We start from the raw sequence: 21576 nt of genomic DNA, 5'->3' as shown, positions 1-21576 counted from the left end.
CTTTGTGTTACAAGAAAAACCAAATATGTTGAAAACAACATGTTAGTTACGGAAACTTATGCTAAACCTAGATATAACAATTTTTGATTATTGGTCTCTATAATTTCCCATTTGAAAAATAGTTTGTTTATAGATACACTTCTTATCATAATTCAAGTCACCATAATAAAAAGCAAGTGAAGCAATTTTATTTTGGAGTAATTTTGTATTCATGTTGTAAGACATATTAGAGATGCAATGGATGTACCTGACCTATGAAAGTAAATAGTTCCATCTTATAAATATTAAGAAAAATTTTAAATACATTTTTAATTGTTTGGCACTGCAAACTCGGTGGGATATGCACTCTGTATTATATGTATTATATATATTATATGTATAGTATTATTTTATTACTATAAATATCTTTCCCAAGAGCCCAACTCTTTCAGCATATCATAATGAAGGGTCTGTCTGTGAGAGATTGGTAGCCTTATAAAATTTTTGAAAGACAACCCCAATCTAAAATCAAAATCTGTGATCATAATTCAATATATCAGGGACAGAGAAAAACACATTTTTCATCATAATTCTGTCGTAAATGATCTAACCGAAGGGATTCCTTTTTCAAAGAATATCCAAATGAGTCGGAAAAATAGTATCTGTTTTTCATCAAACAAAATAAAACAAAAAGAAATTATTGCTTCTTTATTAGAAGATGTAAAAAAACATAGCAAGAGCTTCCCCAAATCAGATACTTCCAAGTTTTAAGTAAATTTTAAAATTAAGAACAAGAAGAAAGGAAGGGAGGAAAGAAGACATTTATATTCATTAAAAAAAAGTTTTAAATGCCACAAGTTTGGCTGTAAATAAGCCAGAGTAGAGGACAAATTAAATGAGACACAATTTAGCTAGGGCCCATATGTTACAAGTTGACTCTTGAAAAGTTAGGTCAAGAAATTTGGTAGCCACTGTAGAAGTACTGGATACTAATTTTAAAGACCATGCAGAGGGAGATGTACAGTTCTCTGTGATTGGCAAAAGGACATTTTCAGTGCTTATATCTTCAGGAGGCTTTAAAAAAATCTGACTATAAGTTAAGAGAGACTGTCCATAGTCTCTACTGATGATTAAAATGTTTGCACTGTTTTACTACTTTCTATTTAATTTCCATTCCTGTTAGCATCAGATGGAACCTTATCAGATACTGTGCTCAAACCACAAGTTTGCTACATTTTCAGCATACATTGACATTTAAAATCTCACTGGATGTTCACTTCTTTACCAAGAACCATTTTAAAAAATAACTCAGGGCTGGACACAGCAGCTCGCAGCATTTTGGGAGGCTGAGGTGGGTGGATCACCTGAAGTAAGGAGTTAGAGACCAGCCTGGCCTAAAAGTTTTAGTCTAGACCAGCCCCATCTAGACTAAAAATACAAAAATTAGCCAGGCGTAAGATGGCAGGTTCCTGTAATCACAGCTACTTGAGAGGCTGAGGCAGTTGAACCTGGGAGGTGGAGGTTGCAGGGAACCGACATTGTGCCGTTGCACTCTAGCCTGGGAGACAAGAGTGAAACTCCTTTTCAAAAAAAAAAAAAAAAAAACAAACAAAAAAAAAAAATCACTTCAGAAAAGTTTCTGCATGTGGGACATTCACTCTAGGAGCCACAAAGCCAGGTGTGTCTGGCCTCCCACTAGGCCCACTCTTGGCTAAGACTCTCTCCCCATCTAGGTGATTGCATCTGCCTGCTCCTTGTCCTCTCAGAATTCACTATTTCTATACATGCCTTAGCAACAATTACAAACAGCTGCATGCTATTGACCTTCGAGGACACATAAAACTATTGAAACTATAATTATTAAACTTCAAATACCTAACAGTGCTTTTCCTAGAAGTATAATTTTTAAAGGTGGAAAAACTGGTTGATATGGCATCAAATACACATTCACAGAATAAAATTGATTCTAGATTATAAACTATATATCTTAACAGATTCAAAGAGACTGTGTCATCTGTTTTGTTTATTTTTTTCATTTGTTTGTTTGCTTTTTAAATCAAATGTTTAGCCTGACCCATAGGTAGAATAGGAAGTTAAAAAACAAGGTGTGTTTTTAGCACCTCGAACTCTTCCCATTCAGCCCTAAATTTTATTCCTTAATAGCCAAAGATATGGGAAATTACACCAGGGAATCTATTCTTTTTTTTTCAAAAGTATTAACATTATTATACATTGCATGCCTGCATCAAAATGTATAAATACATACACCTACCATGTACCCAAAAAAACTAAAAATAAAAGGTATTAATAATGATGCCCTATTGCTCATCATGTCTGTAATCTCGACATAAATGTCTTGTGATTTTCTTAGGATCAATGTCTAGAATTGTAACGATTGGAAAAAATTCAAGAACTTTATGAAAGTTTAAAATATATTATTGTTATGCCGAATAACATAATTAATGATTTCCTAACTTTCCTGTAGATATATATGGGCTGACATGGATCAAGAATAGGATTCAATTCCTGAAAGGGCATTGCATTTTAGTTGCAAAGCCCAATTTCCTAGACATAAGGTTTCTCTTAAGGAAAGTCAGGGATTAAGTCAGCAGAATAAAAGCCTCACTGGAGAAAGAGTCAGAAGACTGGGATTCCAATCCTGATTCTGGTAGTTAGCAATTATACGGAAACTTGGGAAAATCATGCCATCTCTCTGAGTCTCAGTTCCATGCTGAAAATAATGTAGCAGAACTAGATGATTTCTCTGGTTCTGTTTTGGCTTTGCAATTCTGTGATGGGAGTGGGAAACTGGAATGTCAATGTGGACATTTACTTTCTCCAAAACCTAAATGTGTCCCTTGTCTCAGTGTCTTTTAACCTGAAGTGGTTTAAAATATTGTTATTTATTTTCTAAATAACAATAAACTTCCACGTGGATTCACTCCTTACATAAGCACATTAAATGCTTAAAACTTGGGTCTTGAAAGAGTAAATAAATATCATATCCTGGAGAAACTCAGTCAGTCATGAAAATAAATTGTTAGGCAAATGGTCCACAGAAATACAGTAGTCTGTAGAGACAGATAACAAAACCTCTACCTGGGAAGACACAGATTTCCCAAGTGAGGTGTATTTAATCTAAATTTTAAAGATATATAGTATTTTCCAAGTAGATAAAAAAGAAAAGAGTATTTTTGAGGCAAACGATATGTGAAGATACATGGATGACTGAAAGTTTTAGTAGATTCAGATAATTTGCTACACAGAATTTATCACTAAACAAACAAAATGTCTTTTTTTTAATTATAAAACAAAAAGGAGTAATTTGGCAGTTTTACGCTATCCATAAATCAAACATTCAACTTTTCCTCACTGTAAACTGTTTGCAGTAAGTAACTTTTTGTGGTATACTTTTCTATGGTAAAGTCACAAACCCTCCTCATGCATTTTCAATATTAATCAATACTATTGAGGTTCTCCATCCGTTCTAATGACATCCAGTCCCTTTAACTCTCTCTTAAAATTGTGGTTAATGCCACTCCATGCAGTAGCCACCAGATGGTAATGAAGAGCAGTCTGGTTTCGTAGTCTTCTGAGGACCAAATATTTCACCACTGTATCATGTTCAGGCTTCACAGATTTGTCTGGAAAGTAAAAGTTTAATTTCAAACACTGTGTTGGTTTGATGACAGGCTGGTATACATCTATGATATTTTAATCATTTAGTTTGTGTGTGCCTGGTTTGCATTACAGGTTCTGCATTGGGGACTTAAAGATACATAAAAAGCCACATACATTTCTGCCATTGTGCTTTACTTTAAAGGTGATTGTGATATAAACATTTGAAAGACTAAAATGTTTGTGTCTAGAATGATTAGTGAAAATATATTCATTCTTTAGGTTTAATTTATGTTTTCTTCTGGTTATAAACATATTTAAAAGAGGAATCACTTCATATCAACAGAAAAAAATATGATAAAATACAAAAATCCAATGCAAACATATACAATAAAATTGCATAAGGTACACAGTATATTCTGCATCTTTGTTTTTTGGGCTTATTAACTTGCCAGATATGCTCCCTCACTACTGTTTTTCCCAAAGCTTGTAAAGTAAATGTTGATATTTTTGCAAAGGCTTAGTCCTACTTTTTTTAAGAGTTTAAAAAAGTGTTTTACTTGAATGATTGTATGACATATAATTTTTCATAGTATTTTGTCTCCAAAATTTCTATAGAGAGAATGCATTGTTTAATTGAAAAATAAAAAGGAAAAAATTCAAATATAATGTTTAATTTAGAATCTAAGTAATAGTTTATGTAGGTTTAGCATTTATAAAGGTCCACATATCATGAATTATTAACTGTCATAAAAAACCAATCATTCTAAGAGTAACAAAAACAATAAGTTGTTGTAAGATAAGTTTCAGAGTTCTATAATAATTTCATATCACTTTTTGGAACAATTCAATGGCATTTGAAAGGCAAGAAAAATTTTAACATTGAATTGACACACAATTTTACTAGAACCCAGAACATTTAAGATTAAATGTTTATTTAATCTTATATCCCCATACAAGTGTATTAGTTAGGGTTTTCTAGAAAAATTGAACATACATGAGATTAAATGTTTATTTAATTTTATATCCCGATGCAATTCTATTAGTTAGGGTTTTCTAGAGAAATTGAACCAATGGAGAGTACATCAATCTCTCTGTAGAGATTTTAACAAATTGACTCACACAATTATAGGGGCTGGTAAACTCAAAATCTCTAGGGAAGTCTGAAAGACTGGAGACTCAGGGAATACCTAATATTGCATTTCATGTCTGAATTTCACCTGATGGCAGAATTCCTTCTTCTGGGAGGTCAATCTTTGTCTATTAAAGCCTTCAACTGATTGGATGAGATTCACCCAAATTACGGAGGATAATGTGTTTTACTTAACATTTACTAATTAAAATCTTTATCTCATCTAAGAAATACGTTCACAGAAATATTGAAAATAATATCTTACCAAACATCTGGGTACTCTGATCTAGGCAAGTTAACACAAAATTAACCATCACATCATTCTTATAAAGTGCTATTCAATTTGTTCTATGAAATATTTCAGGCATATGAAAAATATGTATAATAGCTAGTTTTCAAAAATGGCCGTCAAATGATCATATCTCTCAGTATTTATATCTTTGTGTATCCCCTTCTGCATGAATCTAATTTGACCCTGTAACCTGCTCTGGCCAGTATAATAATGCTCTGTGACTTTCAAGGTTTGTTCATAAGAAGTCTTCAGCTTCAGCCTACCTTGAAACGTTTACTTTGGGAAAGCCAGTTGGCATATATAAAAGCCACCTTACTTAGCTGGCTTGGATTGCTACATAACATGCCCTGAGACCAGCATGTTATGTGGCAATCCAAGCTAGCTAAGTAAGGAGGACTTAAGAGAGAAAGAGAGAGAGAGAGAGAGAGAGAGAGAGAGAGAGAGAAAGAAAGAGAATCTAGCCAATTCTCTCTCTAGCTGAGGTATACCAGTCATGTAAAGCAATAAGCCATGTTCGATGTCCAGCTCAGTCAAGCCTTCAAATTATGCCAGCCCTAGCCACTATCTAACTGCACTGGGGTGAAAGATCTCTTGGGAGAACCAGTGCATGAACTATGCACTGTGAGAGAGTATCATAAATTGTTTTAAGCTAGAAAGTTTTATAGTGCCTTGCTCCACAATAGACAATGAATTCCAAAAAAAAGTAACATAGTGAACATCTAAGTCCTGACCATCAGATTTAGCAAATCTTAACATTTTGCCATTTTCCTCAGATATTTTTAATGAGATAGCAGTACATAAATAGTTGAAGTGGTTACTGTTTCTCTTAGTTATTTCATTCCTCTTTCTGCCATGGATATTCATTACCTTGAATTTGTTACTTATTTTTTCATGCAGACTTTTTCATATGGCTACATATATGTGGACAAAATGCATAAATTTTTTATGTTTTAAATGTTATATGAATATTTGCTGAAGGTCTTATTGTTACTGAGATAAAGAGGTTTGCTTCCTGATGCACTAGAAGTCATCAGACACAGAGCTTTTGAGAAAAGAAAAGATTTTATTGCAATTTAAGTAACAAGGTGACATGAGTCCAGCTGAAATGTGTCTCCCTGTGCTGACTTGAAGGTAGTAATTTTATTAGAAAAGCTTAAGGGGTAGATTTTGGAATTAGCAGGAGATTGGTGGAAGAAAAGAGGAGGTCTGGAAGGTCCTTGGGCATGTACAGGTATCTCTTCATGCCTCCTCATGGGTCCCATGTGCAAATTTGGGAGGAGTTAGTATGAAACATGCAATGAAAATTCAAGGTGTGATGTCAGTATGTCTATTCTGTGCAAACTCTATTTTAACAGCCATGTTGGTGTTAACCCATGCTAGCTAGTTTTCGTTATCTTACAAGCAGAAGGAGTTTTAGCACTGTTTCTTTTATTTGTAATCCATTATCTTGTAAGCTAAACAGTTTTTGTCATTGGTGTCTTTAACTCTTTGATAATGTTTTCATTATTCTGCCTCTTGCTTATTTTGTGTACATTTACTCCTGGCATATTTATATTGCAACATATACTTTATTTCCTTATTTTAATTGTTGTCTAGTTCTCTCTTTACACCACAATATAATGTATCCACTTCCCTGTTAAATGACATTTAATTTGTTTCTAAGTTTCCAGTATTATGAACAACATAACATATTTTAGATGTCGCCTCATGAACATGTTTGAGAGTTTCTTGGAGCTACAAAATTAAAATTAGATGGTTTGGTCATATGGTATGAATATGTTAAACTTAAATATATTGGCAAACTGCTTTCCAAAGTAGTTCTACTAGTCCCTTATCACTCTTGAAACAGGACATAACATTGAATTTATTATAAAATATGCACTTAGGAACAAATTTGACAATGTTTAAACGGTCCTCAAATGAATCAGACCTGTCAGTATTTACATCTTTGTGTATCTCCTCTGCATGAACTATATGGTTTAATCTGGGACACTACTGGTAATGCAGAAATAATCTTTGCAAACTGTTACTATTAGGTGCTGAAAATAAATCTATTTCTTAATAATAGTATCTTTTTCGGAAAGTTTAAAAATACACACATACCATACATATACCAACATAATTAATGTTTTTTCTAATAATTAGTACTCTGTACAGGATTTATAGAACATTCACATGTGTACACACACACACACACACACACATACACACACAGAGAGAGAGAATCATGGCTCTTTGGGGTAGTACCTCTAAACTTATTCTTAGAGCTTATTTCAGAATTCAAGGTCTGACGAATAAAATAATGCTTCACATATTATTAGGCATTTTCAATTAAGCCTAAAAAGTAGTTATTAAATGAGTTACTTGGATTGTGTCCCATTAAACTGTATTCTTTGTACTTATTTAAAAAATCAGACTTCCAAATAAAACAAAAGTTAATATTGAATAACTAATATTTCCTAATATAATTTAAATTAATGTGAGAGCTTGGAGACTATTAGTTCATATACTGTCTTAATGTCCAACTTGATCTCAATTATAAAAACATAATTAATAATTAAAATATATACTATAATAGTTGAATTTCCAAATTTCATATGTAGAGTTTATTCAGGTAAAAATATTGTCCTAATTTAATTTTTTAAAGTAATTTCTCTGAAATAACTAAATTTACATTAACTTTATGTCAAAAAGTTCTTATTTTGACAGCAGTATTAACTGGCATTATGAGATGTTTAGTCAAATACAGTATGCTAAATTCCCTCAGATTAGGAAATCCTTGTACACTGTTGGTGGGAACGTAAATTGGTACAGCTATTGCGGAAACAGTATGGAGGTTCCTCAAAAAATGTAACATAGCACTGTCATATGACCTAGCAATCCCTCTTCTGGGCATATGCCCAAAGGAAATAAAATCAGCATCTTGTAGAGATATCTGAGCTCTAATGTTTATTGCAGCATTATTCATAATAGTCAAGATATGGATACAACCTATGTGTGTCTATCAGTGGATGAATGTGTGCATATATATATTTATATATAATACATGTACACACACGTATATATATGCTTTAAAAAAGAAAGGATACTGCCATTTGCAACAACATGGATGAACCTGGAGGACATAATACTAACTGAAATAAGCCAGACACAGAAAGTGCAGAAAAATAAATATAAAATGTTCTCACTTATTTGCGGAATCTGTAAATAGTCAAGTACACAGAAACTGAGAGTAGAATGGTAGTTACCAAAGAAGGGATGGTGGGGAGGGGAATTTAGGAGATAGAGCTTGTAGTGTAGAAAGTTATAGTTACATATGATGATAAGACCTAATGTACAGCATGAAGCCATAGTTAATAATATTTCACTGTGCACTGAACAGTAATTTGCTAAGAGAGAAGATTTTAGGTCCTCCCACCTCACACACAAAAAGATAACTATGTAAGTTGGTGGATATGTTAACTTGACTGTAAAAGTCATTTCACTATATGTGTGTGTGTGTGTGTGTGTGTGTGCGCGCACACACACACGCGCTCATATCAAAACATCATGTTGTATACCTCATATACATATAATAAGAAATGAATGAAGATTAAAAAATCTATAACTCGACTGATAATAGGCTGGTATACAGGTAATACTTCAATAGAAACACTGTTTTAATACAAATAAGGAAATGTATTAACTAAGATAATATCAAATCAATTCTTCTCACCTATGCTAAATGCAAGGGGCAGAGAAATACATTAACCTAAAATTGTCAATAGCTTCTAAATTCTTGGAACAGAAATGTTTCAAACTGGGTCTACATCTACAAGCCTTCAGAATTTAAAGCAGTAATTCATACCAGTACCCTACTCGAATGGTTACAATTGGTTCAATATTTACCAGAAAGAATTAATTTAAAAAAAAAGAGGAACAGGTTGAACTATTTTAAATTATTTACTTCATTAAGACTCAAATATTTTGTGTACCAAGCTCATTGGACATACGATAAATTGACAATAAATGGGACTGAGTACCCACAAGAGATTTACAATCTACGTGATAGTCTATAATAACCAGCAATGGGCAAGCTTATAAAATGGGATAGAGATGCTTATCACACATTAATTACCAATATTCCTTTACTTGTTTGGTTGAATGTTCTAGCGTTTTTTAATATTAAAATGTTGGTCTATACTATAGTTGTCCATGGCCTATAAGAACCTGATATGAGTTAAACAATCTTACAGAAAAATGCATTACATAAAAACAAAATTTTGTGTTCATTTTCAAAGCATTTCATAGGCATTGTGGACTTTGAAGGGTCCATCCTAAGATTTTAGCAGTTGGGCTGTCTGTATTATTTGAAACTTATATCTGAAGTAAACCCATTTGTTAAAATTTTTAAATGTGACTGGCTTAACATAATGATATTTGAGGGTAGTATAATTCATTCACAATCCTGGGCTATCACAAATAGGAGTTTACATGGAAAAATAGCATATTTATATTTGTAAGTTAAGGTAAATTGTAACTTTTCAGGATGTTAGAGTTCTAAAAAAAACTTTCATGTTAATAGGCAATTTTTTAAAAAGATTTCAGGTGGTGAAATTCAACATGTGTCTTCTTGAAGTAATACAAAAGTAGCATAAATGAAAGACTGTAAAATAAAATAAGATGTCTTCAGTATTATCTTCAGGTGAACTTAAATACTATAACCCAGTTAACAAAAATATAACTGGAAGTAGCTACTCTGAAAGAATGTTCTTTTAATTTGAATATAATAGTTTCACAGATTTTACATTTGAATTTTAAAGATACTTATCTTTAACAATATGTAACTTCTTTCCCAAAGCCATTATTTTAGGTTGTTTATTTTTTGATATGTATATTTTTTAAATAAAAATTGCAAGGGAAAGTAGTTTAGCAAATACCAATTTAGGTTTTAGAAAGTATAGGAAAAGGCTTACATATGTAAGGGGTTGGCATTACATCTGCAATCCCAGCGCTATGGGAGACAGAGGCAGGAGTATCGCTTGAGGCCAGGAGTTTGAAACTAGCCTGGTGACACCGTAGAGCCTCCACATCTCTACAAAAAAATAAACATAAATATACATTGAGCAGGCATGATGACACACGCCTGTAGTTCCAACTACTTAGGGGCTGAGGTAGGAAGATCCCTTGAGCCCAAAAGGTAGAAGCTGCACTCAGCTATGGTGGTACTACTTGCTCTCTAGCCTAGGCAACAGAGCTAGACTCTCTTTTTAAAAATGTAGGAAAGTATTAAGATTGGAGAAATAATGTAATATGTGGAGAATCTGTAATGACCAGTGCTTTCATGGTGTATTTTGGAGGATGCACTAGTACTTCAATTATGTTTCCCAAAAGAGAGAGCTTGAACCTCATCCAAATTTATAAGATGGATCTGGGAACAAGCAATTCATTGCTTTAATTGTTCATTCGATAAATATTTATTGACATTCTATGTGGCATGCACTGTAGCAACAGATAAAATAAACACAGATGAGCAAAAATTACCCAGCCCGGGCCCTCAGAGAGACTACAGTCTATGAGAAAAGAATGATAGAGATGGAATTAAGGTGAAGTGTGACAAATTCCATGAAGGAAGCAGTACAGAACACAGAGCACGGAGCTCTGGCTATTGCGCATGATGGGCACTTTCGGCTTTCCCTTTGAAAGAAAACTTGAATCCAAACGTTTAAAACACACAAAAAACCAAAACGTCTGTCTAATAAAATGCGTTCCCACTTCATACCCGTCCACTAGTCATCCAAATCTGAACAAGTCATCAAAGTTCCAAATAGAACCTAATTGGTGTTTGTTTCCAGGGTATGGGAATTGCTTAGCTCATTGGTCCATCATATAAAAATTTCCACATGCATCATTACTAATGTGAAAGACGCTTTTCCCCCTTGAAGCCAATAATAAATGTCTTTCAAAGATCTCTTGGGAATGCTTATCTTTGCTCAGTAAAACGCTAAAGATATAGAGCTTAGTGATCCCTTTCACGTCACAAGGGAACTAAGATTTGTCCCCGTCATGTATCCTTTCTCTCCATACCCCACCTTCTCTCTGTGTGTGTTCCTCTGTAACACACACATTTTCTCTTTTACCCCTCTCCCTCTCTCCAGCCGTCCTTTCCCCCTACCTAAAGCGGTCAACCTCTGGAAGTAAGTCAACTCCGTTCTGAAACAGACGAGTGTCGCAAGAAGTGAAAGTGATTTTGACAAGAGGTCGCTTGTCTCCACCTCTCTCCTCCTCTCTAGAAAAGGATGGAGCAGCAAAGCGGAGGGTGCGCGCTTGTCCAGTGGAGGCGGGTAAAGAAACGGGGTGTCTTTAAAGCCATAGCTTAGCAAATGCTGGGACCAGGGTGCGGCTGGAGTCCACTTTACAATAGTTTGGCGGGAGTCCGCCGGGTGGGTGGTAACCTCTGTTACCAGGAAGAATCTTTTTGGTTCCATCACCCTCCCTACCGCCCCCCACAACACCTGAAGGGGAGGGTCTCAAAGGTCGATTGAGCCCGGACTTGTCCCCTCCTCCTTACCACCTCCTCCTACCCCACGCCCAGCAGTCCCCGTCACCCACCACTTCTCTACCTCCAACCTTGACTGTGGGTACAAACAGGTCCTCGCACAACCTGACGAGAGAGGAGCTTCATTGGTTAGATCCAAATCCCAGCGGAAGGGAGGGGGCCAGGAGGGAGGAGGCCGAGCACTGCTGTGGGCGGGGAGCCCACTTGGGGTGGGGGACTGCGGAGCCGGAGGAGGGGCGAGAGACCCGGGTCCTCATCCCCGGAGTTACAGTCGGAACAAACTTGCCGAGTCTTGCAGCGCGAACGCGCGGATGCGAACCCCAGAACCTCCAGCGCGCGGGCACGAAAGGGTGTGGAGCGGTATACATAGCTCTACATACACATTGAACGCTGAGCGAGAAAGGAGGGGGCGAGGAAGGCAGGTTCCGCCTCCCCTGGCCCCGTGCACACACACGCCCACCGCGGCTCGGGCTGGCTGAGCGCGGGCGAGTGTGAGCGCGAGTGTGCGCACGCCGCGGGAGCCTCTCTGCCCTCTCCTCGCACCCTGCTCAGGGCATCTGAAGAGCCTGGAAACGTGAACAGGCTTGAAGTATGGCATGTTGCAAAGATGGTTTCTGCCAAGAAGGTACCCGCGATCGCTCTATCCGCCGGGGTCAGTTTCGCCCTCCTGCGCTTCCTGTGCCTGGCGGTTTGGTGAGTTCTCTGGGGTGTGCGGGGAGGTGGGCGACGGGAAAGTGGAGAAATGGCCAGCTCCCGGACCCCTTCGGGCACTCGCTCCGCCCTGGGCGGACTAGATCTTCTCATCTCAGCTGTAAGATCGGGGGCCAAAGCCAGGCTTTTCTGTGACCGCATAGATGCGGAGAGCACGAAGGGAGCAGGGCGCAAGAGGCGTGTGGGCACTGGGGGTCTTGTGGTGGGGCGCGCTTTTCCTGACCATTTCTATCTTCGGCATCCCAACCCCCGGCCTCGTCGCCTTTAGCTTGGGGCAAGCGACTCTTTCCCTAGAAAACAAACCTGTTTGCACCTGTTCTCTGATGGATTCTTAAAATAATCTCCTCCGCCCCCGTCTTTTTTTTTTTTTTTTTTTTTTTCCTCTTGCAGTTTAAACGAATCCCCAGGACAGAACCAAAAGGAGGAGAAATTGTGCACAGAAAATTTCACCCGCATCCTGGACAGTTTGCTCGATGGTTATGACAACAGGCTGCGTCCTGGATTTGGGGGTATGAACGATTTCAAAAGCGCAAGTGTGTCCTGTCTGTCCCTATCTTGGTCTGCCTGTCTGTCTGTCTGTGGGAATATCATTAGGTATGCCTCACGTGCAAAAATAAATCTCTATCTCTCCTCTCTTGGTGAGACCTATGACAAGAAGACCGCCTCCACCCGTACTTTCCCATCTCCCTGCCCCCTCAGAAGCTTTGCCTCTCCCCCACACTAATTACCTCCCGGGACCTGACTGCTGGGTGGGGGAGGTTGGAGAGGAAGAGTCAAAAATGGGAACTCTAGGCTCAGCTGCCTGGCCGCTCTTCGCTGAGAATAGTTTTCCCGAACCTGGCCACTTCGCTCAGAGCAGGTTGCACTTGAAGCAGCTGAACCGAAGTCCCTCTTCCTCCCACGTGTCCAAGCCTCTGCCAAAACCTTGGCCAGCGTTCTACCTAGGACATGAATCTGGGGCATGAAACTGCCTGCTATGCTAGAGAACCCAGACATTTCCTTTTCTCTTCTAAAGCGGGATGCTTTTTTTCTTTCTTTCTTTTATGGGGATGTGTCATTTGCTTTCCTCCTAAGACTAAAGTTAGAGATGTTTCAGCTTGCTTTCTTCAACAAAATAGGTTTAAAGGACTTAATAGAGGCACACCCATTAACAGCACTGTTGCTCTTTTTTATACTCATATTTCCTTTGCATATATAATGGAAATCCATGTGCCAAGCTTTGTGCTAGGCACTAGGTCCACAGAAATCTTAAGATACAGTTCTTAATCTCAAACAGCTTCTCAGTCCAGTTCAACGAGGACAAATCACTTGCTACCGTCCCATTCACAAGTTTGACCCAAGTTCTTTAATCTCAAATTCCCTGTTCTTTACAGTACACTACATTAATTGCCCTTCAGCAAATGAGTTGAACAAGACAAAGATTCTATCTTAAAGGAGCTTACATTCAAGCGGTAACTATAATAGCAACCAGTAATATTGTACTTATTTAATAACATGTTCACATATACCAGGCATTTATGGACTTCACTACTCTGTTTAACCCTCACAACAATCCTTTGAAAGCCAATACTATCCCCACTTTACAGACAAGGAAATTGAGGCTTAGAAAGTTAAGTAACTGGTGCAAGTTCGAAGTTAGTAAGTGGGAGTAGAAGGATGGAAACCCAGGGCAGGCTGTGTATTTAAAAGGCAACGCCATGCAGATGGGAGTGGTATCAGATACTACATAATGAGTATCATCTAATATTAGAAGCACGGAGCAACTTTATGCTTCCTCTTGAGGGTGTGTGGAAGAGGATATGCTGGGAGAATGGAGGAAGTAAGAATGGGGAGCAGGACAGCATGTGATGTGAGGTAGGAGTGTGGCCTGAGGCTAGAAAGAGTTGGTGGAGATAGAATAGAGTTGGATACAGTAGAATTGGGACTTTTTTGGAGTCTAGTCTCATTTAACAGATGGGGACACTGAGGTCTAGAAAGGGAAAGTGATGTCTATAAGGGCATATAGTGTATCAAGGAGAGGATGAAATCAGGTCTTCTGAATTCCAAACCACTATTTTCTTGGATTTTATGAGAAAGTTATGGGAAGCCATTGAGGGTATTCATTCAGCATTTGTATTTTTAATTTCTTTTTCTTTTTTACTTTCTGAGACAGAGTCTTGCTCTGTCATTCAGGCTAGAGTGCAGTGGCACAATATGGGCTCATGGCAACCTCTGTCTCCTGGGTTCAAGCGACTCTCCTGCCACAGCCTCCCAAGTAACTGGGATTACAGGCGCATGCCACCCACGCCCTACTTCTTTTTTTTTTTTTTTTTTTTTTTTTTTTTAATATACCTTCTGATAGAGATGGATTTTCACCATGTTGGTCGGACTGGTCTTGAACTGCTGACCTCAAGTGATCCACTCTCCTCTGCCTCCCAAACTGCTGAGATTACAGGCATGAGCCACCACACCCAGCCAGCATTTGTATATTGACAGTGATAAGGATAGATGAGAAGGATGAAAGTTTCTCCTGCTTCTTTTCATGTTGTCTCTCCAGGGATAGGTTGCCTGCACTGCATTTGCCTTCATGCAAATCTGAAAAGAGATGAATCATTTGTCAATGCATGATCTTCCATAAATGACTGGGAAATTACCATTTTAGATCAAAAATAGTGTTGTGGAGAATGGTTCAGATGATGTGATACCATTTAAGGCAGTATTATATCAATAAAAGAGGATTTATCTGCCCGTAAATGTTTTAAACTTGACATTTCAAGTGAAGAAAAAAATAAGACAAGTATCCAGTCCCACGTAGTTCAAATATTCATCAGAAAATTGATATATCAGAACATAAATAAAAGTGAAAAGTTAGAACTGAAATTACATTGTTTTATTATAAATGTTGAAATTTAAAATCATACCTGCCCAGCTGGCTGTAATTCAAGTTATAATTCAAATGGAAGAAGGGATCCATTGTAGATAGATTATTTTTACCATCTAGCATTATATTGACAATAACATAAGTGAAAACATTCTGTGTGAGGCCTTACTCAGTTTTGGTTGATCGTAATTCTGCTAAACATCTCAAGGACATTATTAGTCATCTAACTTGTCACTGCCAAGTGATCTGCATTACCCACCTAAAAATATTTTTATAGTTTCATGGGAAGGAGTTGAATTCACATGACTTCCAGCATTAGCAATTGATTAAACATTTAAACATTTACTATGTAGCATAACATGGGTTTTTGTTTCTTTCTTTCTTTCTTGGCTTTTCTGATAAATGTTTGAGGTAGATGTGATTCACTTTTTAGCAGTAGGTCATTCTCTGGAAATGCGCAGTATTCTCAGAGTTACAGAGGAATAGTGATTCTCATCTGCAGAAAATGTGTTATTTGTTTACATGAAGTTGTAAATGTGTACCACTGAAAACAATGAGAAACTTCATCGTTGGCACAGACTCTTAGATACCACAAATCAGACCCCTTTTATGACATTGCGTATGCTGTGGAAAGTTTGATATTTTAAAAATAAAATGAAAACAATCCAGATTTTGACTAGTAGGCTATAAATATGGATTTACTTCCTGGTTCCTATAATCCTGCTCCTGCTCTTTGTGGGGCATTTACTTTATATCTGTTTATACAACTTTTCTGTGTTCCATTTCAAACAAAGCTAAAAGCAAAGATTTGAATTGAAATTGGATGGTTTGTGATTGCTCAGTAGGCCAGGCAGGGGTTGAAATAGATTTGGAAACTAAATTACGTATTTTTAACTCAGCAGCACAGCTTGCGATAGGGAAATAAAAGAAACTGAAATGGTTTCCTTTTTTTTTTTTTTTTTTTTTTTTTTTTACATCCCTCCAGGATCTCCTCTCCCTTGTCTCCTACATTCTCCCACTGGAGAAGAAAGGGGGAAAAGGTGAAAAGAGAGAAAAGGAGGCATGGTGAGAGATGCTAGTTTAGGACTTCTGAGGGATGTAGTCCTTTCAACTTCTGACATATAGGTTGCTATCATCCTGAAGTAGCTTGCACCTGTTTAGACGTAGCACTCAAGTGAACCTTCCACAAAAGAGCCAGAAAACAATCCTGCAGCTCTTGTTTACTTTCAACACTGTTACATGCTGTCTTAAAAATGTATAGCTAAGGTATTTACTAACTACCAGGAAATGGTTTAGGAAACTTGCCTTTACTCATTTTTCATTTATTGATGGGTTGCACAGCCTTTCATGCATCTCAGTCTTCTGAGGCATATGATCTAGATTATTAAATGTTTCAAATACAGATCGTTGCGTCTGAATCATCTTCCACAACCTCTATGAAATGGGAATGAGGAATTTTAGTCAATTTTGTAAAGCTGCTTACTAACATAGTAGGACTTCACATTAGTAACTTCACTTTTTTTTTTCACTTTTTGCACCAGCACAAAGAGATAAGTGGGGCAGGCATCATCCCTCTGTTAGAAAAGAGGTTGAGAAAAGTTCCAGATAATTCCCCACCAATTTTATAGCTACTCCTTGGTAAAGTCACAACTCACACCCTCATTTTTAAAACCTTAGTTAGGCAGCTGGTCTATTGCTATATCTACTTCTGAGGCATTCTTGCATCCCCCTGTTTATCAAGGGTCAAATTTCCTGAACATGCTTTCTTGCTACTAAATTAAGTAGGTCTTTAAGATAAGCAAAACTACATTTCCTCTAAAGGAGTGAAATGAGAACCTTTATTCTAAAGCTTTAATAACTTTTCAAATAGTAAAGAAAACAGAGAACATTACATGCATTTGGGTTAAGTTGGAATATTTTTCTCACAAAATCAAATTGTGTTTGCAATGTTTTTAAATGATCCATGTATCTCCATTTAAAAGTTAATGTGTCATGTGCTAGCCTTATTAATTAAATGTCAATAGAGATATAGTTTTAAAAATACATAGATGAAAAGAGCACTTCTTGGCAACGTAAAGCTTCATTCTCTTCCAATTTGTCCCATTCTTTCATTCATTCATTTTGTCAAAGCAATCTGTATTGAAAAACTACTATATGTCAGGAACAATGTACAGTTGTAAAGATATCATTCTGATCTGACATGAGCCCTCACAGACTTCATAGTTAAGCATTATAGAGAGATGAAAATAACAAAGAAATAATAAAATAATTAAATGAAAATGCTATAGGATAATCTAATAGCATGATAAAAGGGAGAAAAAAATGGGTGAGGGATCTATTTCAGATTTGGTGTTCATGGAAGTCTTTTAAGCTAAGACCTAAAGGTGTCAGGTATGAAAAGAGTAAACGTAATTTCCAGAGGGAACAAAAAAATTAAGTGCAAATGTCTAAAGGTAGATCATCAGTTAGTGTGATGTAGACCATGAGAGGAGTCCAGTGTGCCTGTAGCCAGAAAACAAGAAGAATCTCATAGGATTAGGTTGGGATGGTAAACAGAGGCTAGGTCTTGTAGAGTCTTTGGGGACCCGGTGAAAGAGCTTATATTGTTCTCTTAGCGAACCTGGAAGCAACTGGAGTTTTCTAAGAGGAAAGAATGACATGGTTTGACTTAGAGTGAAAAATGCTCCATCTTGTCTGCATAAAGGAAGGCTTAGAAAAGGAAGTGGGGCAATTTGAAGCAGGATGACCAATGAAGCTTTGTTTTACTTTTACATTAGTTCTCTTAAGTTGATGATTGCTTGGAATAAGGTGGCAGATATAGTAAAGAGGAATATACGTAAGTGAGTTTTTTGGAGGTTTAATTCAACAAAGAATTGGCAATTGACTTGATATGAATGTTAAAAAGAGAGAGAAAAGTAAAAAATGACTTCTCAATTCTATTTTGAGGAATTGGGCAAGATCGGTGTTATTTAAAGTTGGGGAGGACTGCACGATTTCCTGCCCTCATAAGTTCACACTGTGGAAGAGAGAGAAAATAAGTAACAGAAATAAGTAAAATATAGTGTGCCAAATCTTGGTTAACAGCTATAGAGTGATGTAAAGAAGGGGAGGGGGGTGCAATTTTAAGTAGAATAATTAGGGGAGACTTCATTAAGAAAGTGCTATTTGAACACTGAACATAATTAGGTAAAAGCATAACCACATTTGGGGTGGGGTCTTCTAATGAATGAGAAGAAACTCTAAGTGCAAACATAGTAAGCAGGGGAGTTAGGGTCCCTGTAGTGAAGTTTAGCAGGCCTGAGGCATAAGAAGGGACCAGTGTGATAAGAGGACAAGGTTGTCTACGGCTTTGCAGGCTGATTAGGACTGTGCTTTTACTCTGAGTCAGATCAAAAGTGACTGGAAAGATTTTAGCAGGGACAAGGCCTGAACTAATTTTAAAAGGCTCTTGTGTTTAGAACAGGCAGTCAGAGGCAAGGGCAGATGCAGCAAGCTTTTCCATAATAAACCAGGCAAGAAATGATGGATACTTTGACCAAGCTGGTAGCAGAGAAGTTTGCAAATTTACAAGAAATGGTTGGCTTCAGGATATTTTGAAATTAAAGTCAACTGACGACAGCTAGAACGTGGGATGTGAGAGAAAGGGAGGTGTCAAAGCTGATTCTAAAGTTTTTGACTTGAACACCTAGAAAAATTGAGTTGTCAAGACTGTGGTAGAAGCAGACCAGGGGCATAGATGAGCAATTTGTATGCAGGTATGGTACCTGTGAGATGTCTATTACACATCAAGTGAAGATGAGCCTGAAATTCAGGGATGATGAGTATGTCAATATACATGGCATTTAAAGCCAGAAATCTAAAAAGATTACAGGGGATAAATTTTGATAGAGAAAAGGTACAAATATTGAGTTTTGATGTCTCCAATGTTAGGCAGTGGCTCCAGACAGGAGAGACAGAATCTCTGACCCAAGAAAACTTAAAAGGAGTGGCTTGTGAAGTAACAGGAAAACCAAGGGAGTGTGTATAAAAGTAAGGTAAAATGATAAAGGGAGAAAAAAGAAAGAAAGGAAGAGAGATTGATTAAGTCAAGTGTTCCTGACAGATCAAGAAAGATAAGAACTTAAAATTGACCACTGGATTTAGCAATATCTGTATCTTCAGTGATTTTGACTGTTTAGTTGGAGCAGTTTTGTTGGTATGATGGGTATGAAAGTCTGATTGAGTTCATTCAAGAAAGAATGCAACTCGATTTTTCTGAGCATTTGTACAAGGAAGCAGAGAAATGGGATGGTAGAAGGAAGGAGGTAGGAAATGGGAGAAGGAAAAATACTTTTAAATTTTATGGGAACGATGATGTATATAGGGAAAAAGTCATGGTACTGACAATAGAAAGTGGACACTAGGCATGAAAAACAAATTATTGAGTTAGATGATGGAGTGAATAGGAAGAATTAGAGAAGAGAAAGGCAAGTTTGCCTTTCTTTTTTTCACGCTTAGACCATAACATGTTTTTTTTTTTCTACTGGGAATAATCTAGTAGAGGATATTTAATATTAGACTGGAGGGCAGGGATAGCTGAAAGAAAGATGTCTTTGAGAAAACAAGAGCACAACTTTACTTTCTTAAGTTCTTGGTTAACAACAACAATAAAAAAATACACAATATGCTGGTACTGTATTTACATTTTCTTTAGGGTTAGGCTATATCTATTGTGTTCAGTGTTTCCCAAAATAAACACTGTAAAATCTAGATCATAGGATATTAGAAAAGTGGTGGATATTTGGGTAATATACTTCACTGAGTTGTTAGATTTCTTTTAGATGAGAAAATACATCTGATTGCATTTGTATATATCATTAAACATCACTGCCTTATGTTCTAAACTTTTCTTATATATTTATTCTGTAAGCCACAGGTTCACAGATTTGAAGCCTGAATTAGTAGTTCTTGGTTTATGACATACTCTCATTATTGATCCATACATAATCATCTTTTTATATATCCTTTCATCTGTTCATTTATTAAACTATAATAAACATACCAGTTAAACCACAAACTAGCACAAAGTGTAGGACTTGGACAATTTTTATTCTGCTACGTGGTCTCCCCCATCCTATCTTGATCTTCCTTGCCTAAAGTAATGATGATTTTAATTCATTTTAAAATGAATTCTTAGTTTTCCTTTGAATGTCATTTTAGATGGACTATCTTTATTTTAAAAGTAATTTAAAATATTTAATTGCTTTGAACTTGCTATATATAACCTTTTGATGCTTTTAACGTGATTATATATCGCTAAATATCATTCTTATTGTTGCATATTGCAGTAGATCATTCATTTTGACTGCTGTGTGATATTCCCATTGCATAGAAACCAGCTTATTCATCTGCTCTGTTGGCAGTAGGCTTTTTGCTTGTTTCCAAGACTGTGGTGCTGTGAATATCCTGGCCCAAATTTCCTGCTGTAAATGTGCAAGAGTTTCTTTTGCATATATATCAAGGAATGGATTTTTCTGGATCTTAGTGTAAGTGGGAGTTGACAAGATAATGCTAAACTATTTTTCATGATGAGTTTACAAAATCAACTCCCATTTACGGTTTACAATGAACATGACATTCAGGATCCAGATACCCTCTTTAACACAATATACATCATGTATATATCTTGAAATGGTGTTTCTTAAAACAGCACTTTATTGTGAAATGATTTGAATTTTTCTGATTCTATGTTCTAATGTGGTTGAATATCTTTTCCAATCTTTATTGGCTACAAGAATTTTCTGTGAATTACTTGTTTTCATTGCCCATATTTATTGTTGTTGTTGTTTCTACTTTTCTTATTTATTTGATGGCTTTAATTATTGGCAAAGTAGACCAGGATTGATAGAAGGATTATATGACATGGAAGGCCATAATCCTTAATGTCTTCTAACAGAAAGAAACTTCTAGAACTTTATAGTGTTTTCTGCTCTTTCAGTGATATCAATGGCTATCTCTTGTCTTTGTTTAATATTCAGGGAGGCTTGTATTTGTATATTTTGTAAATGACTATCAAAAAGAGCTTTATGCATTTCACTTAGGATTCCTTGTTGTTGTATTGCTTAAATACTTCAAGTGTTTCATCTTTGGAGATATGTCACTGGTATTTTGTAAGTTTGTGGTGGATATGTGATGTAGGTGGATGGATGGAAAATTATAAATGTTTCCTCAAGTGCATAGATCGAAAGGCAATATGGAAAATGCAGATGAACTAGTTTCAAGATCAGCAAACACCGTAGGTCTTTCTCATGATGTAACAGCAAATTAGACATCATTATTGGAGATGAAATTTCAAAAATGATTCCATCTTTAGCCATATCTGTACTGCAAAAGTAAAGTAAACTGGGAGGTCAGCTGATTTCTTGTTAATTTGCCTTCCCACTTTCTCAGCAAGTTAAACTCAATAA

The 21576-nt window shown here is 36.6% G+C and overlaps 1 protein-coding gene and 1 long non-coding RNA gene across 3 annotated transcripts in view; one reads left to right on the top strand and one right to left on the bottom strand.

Annotated features, from left to right (window-relative positions):
* Positions 1-1982: 1982 nt before the first annotated feature.
* LOC141583989 (uncharacterized) lies at positions 1983-11900 on the bottom strand. Of its 2 annotated transcripts, none has more exons than XR_012516829.1 (3): positions 11624-11900; positions 9977-10095; positions 1983-3623 (listed from the first exon to the last, which is right to left on the bottom strand). It is a non-coding gene; the product is annotated as an uncharacterized LOC141583989 (long non-coding RNA). The 2 variants fall into 2 exon arrangements; XR_012516828.1 differs by having other exon boundaries at positions 11176-11779.
* Positions 11901-11926: 26 nt separating this feature from the next.
* The window catches only part of GABRA4 (gamma-aminobutyric acid type A receptor subunit alpha4), a 71589-nt gene continuing 61939 nt past the window's right edge, over positions 11927-21576 (top strand). The window contains exons 1-2 of the mRNA XM_003933652.4: positions 11927-12252; positions 12661-12779. Of these exons, the coding sequence (XP_003933701.1) occupies positions 12167-12252; positions 12661-12779 (205 nt within the window). The 5' untranslated portion in view covers positions 11927-12166. The remainder of the gene's footprint in view (positions 12253-12660; positions 12780-21576) is intronic.

This window comes from Saimiri boliviensis, chromosome 3 (genome assembly GCF_048565385.1).
Source record: "Saimiri boliviensis isolate mSaiBol1 chromosome 3, mSaiBol1.pri, whole genome shotgun sequence".
Classification (NCBI taxonomy): Eukaryota; Metazoa; Chordata; class Mammalia; order Primates; family Cebidae; genus Saimiri; species Saimiri boliviensis.
This window is presented reverse-complemented; position numbering and strand designations above follow the sequence as displayed.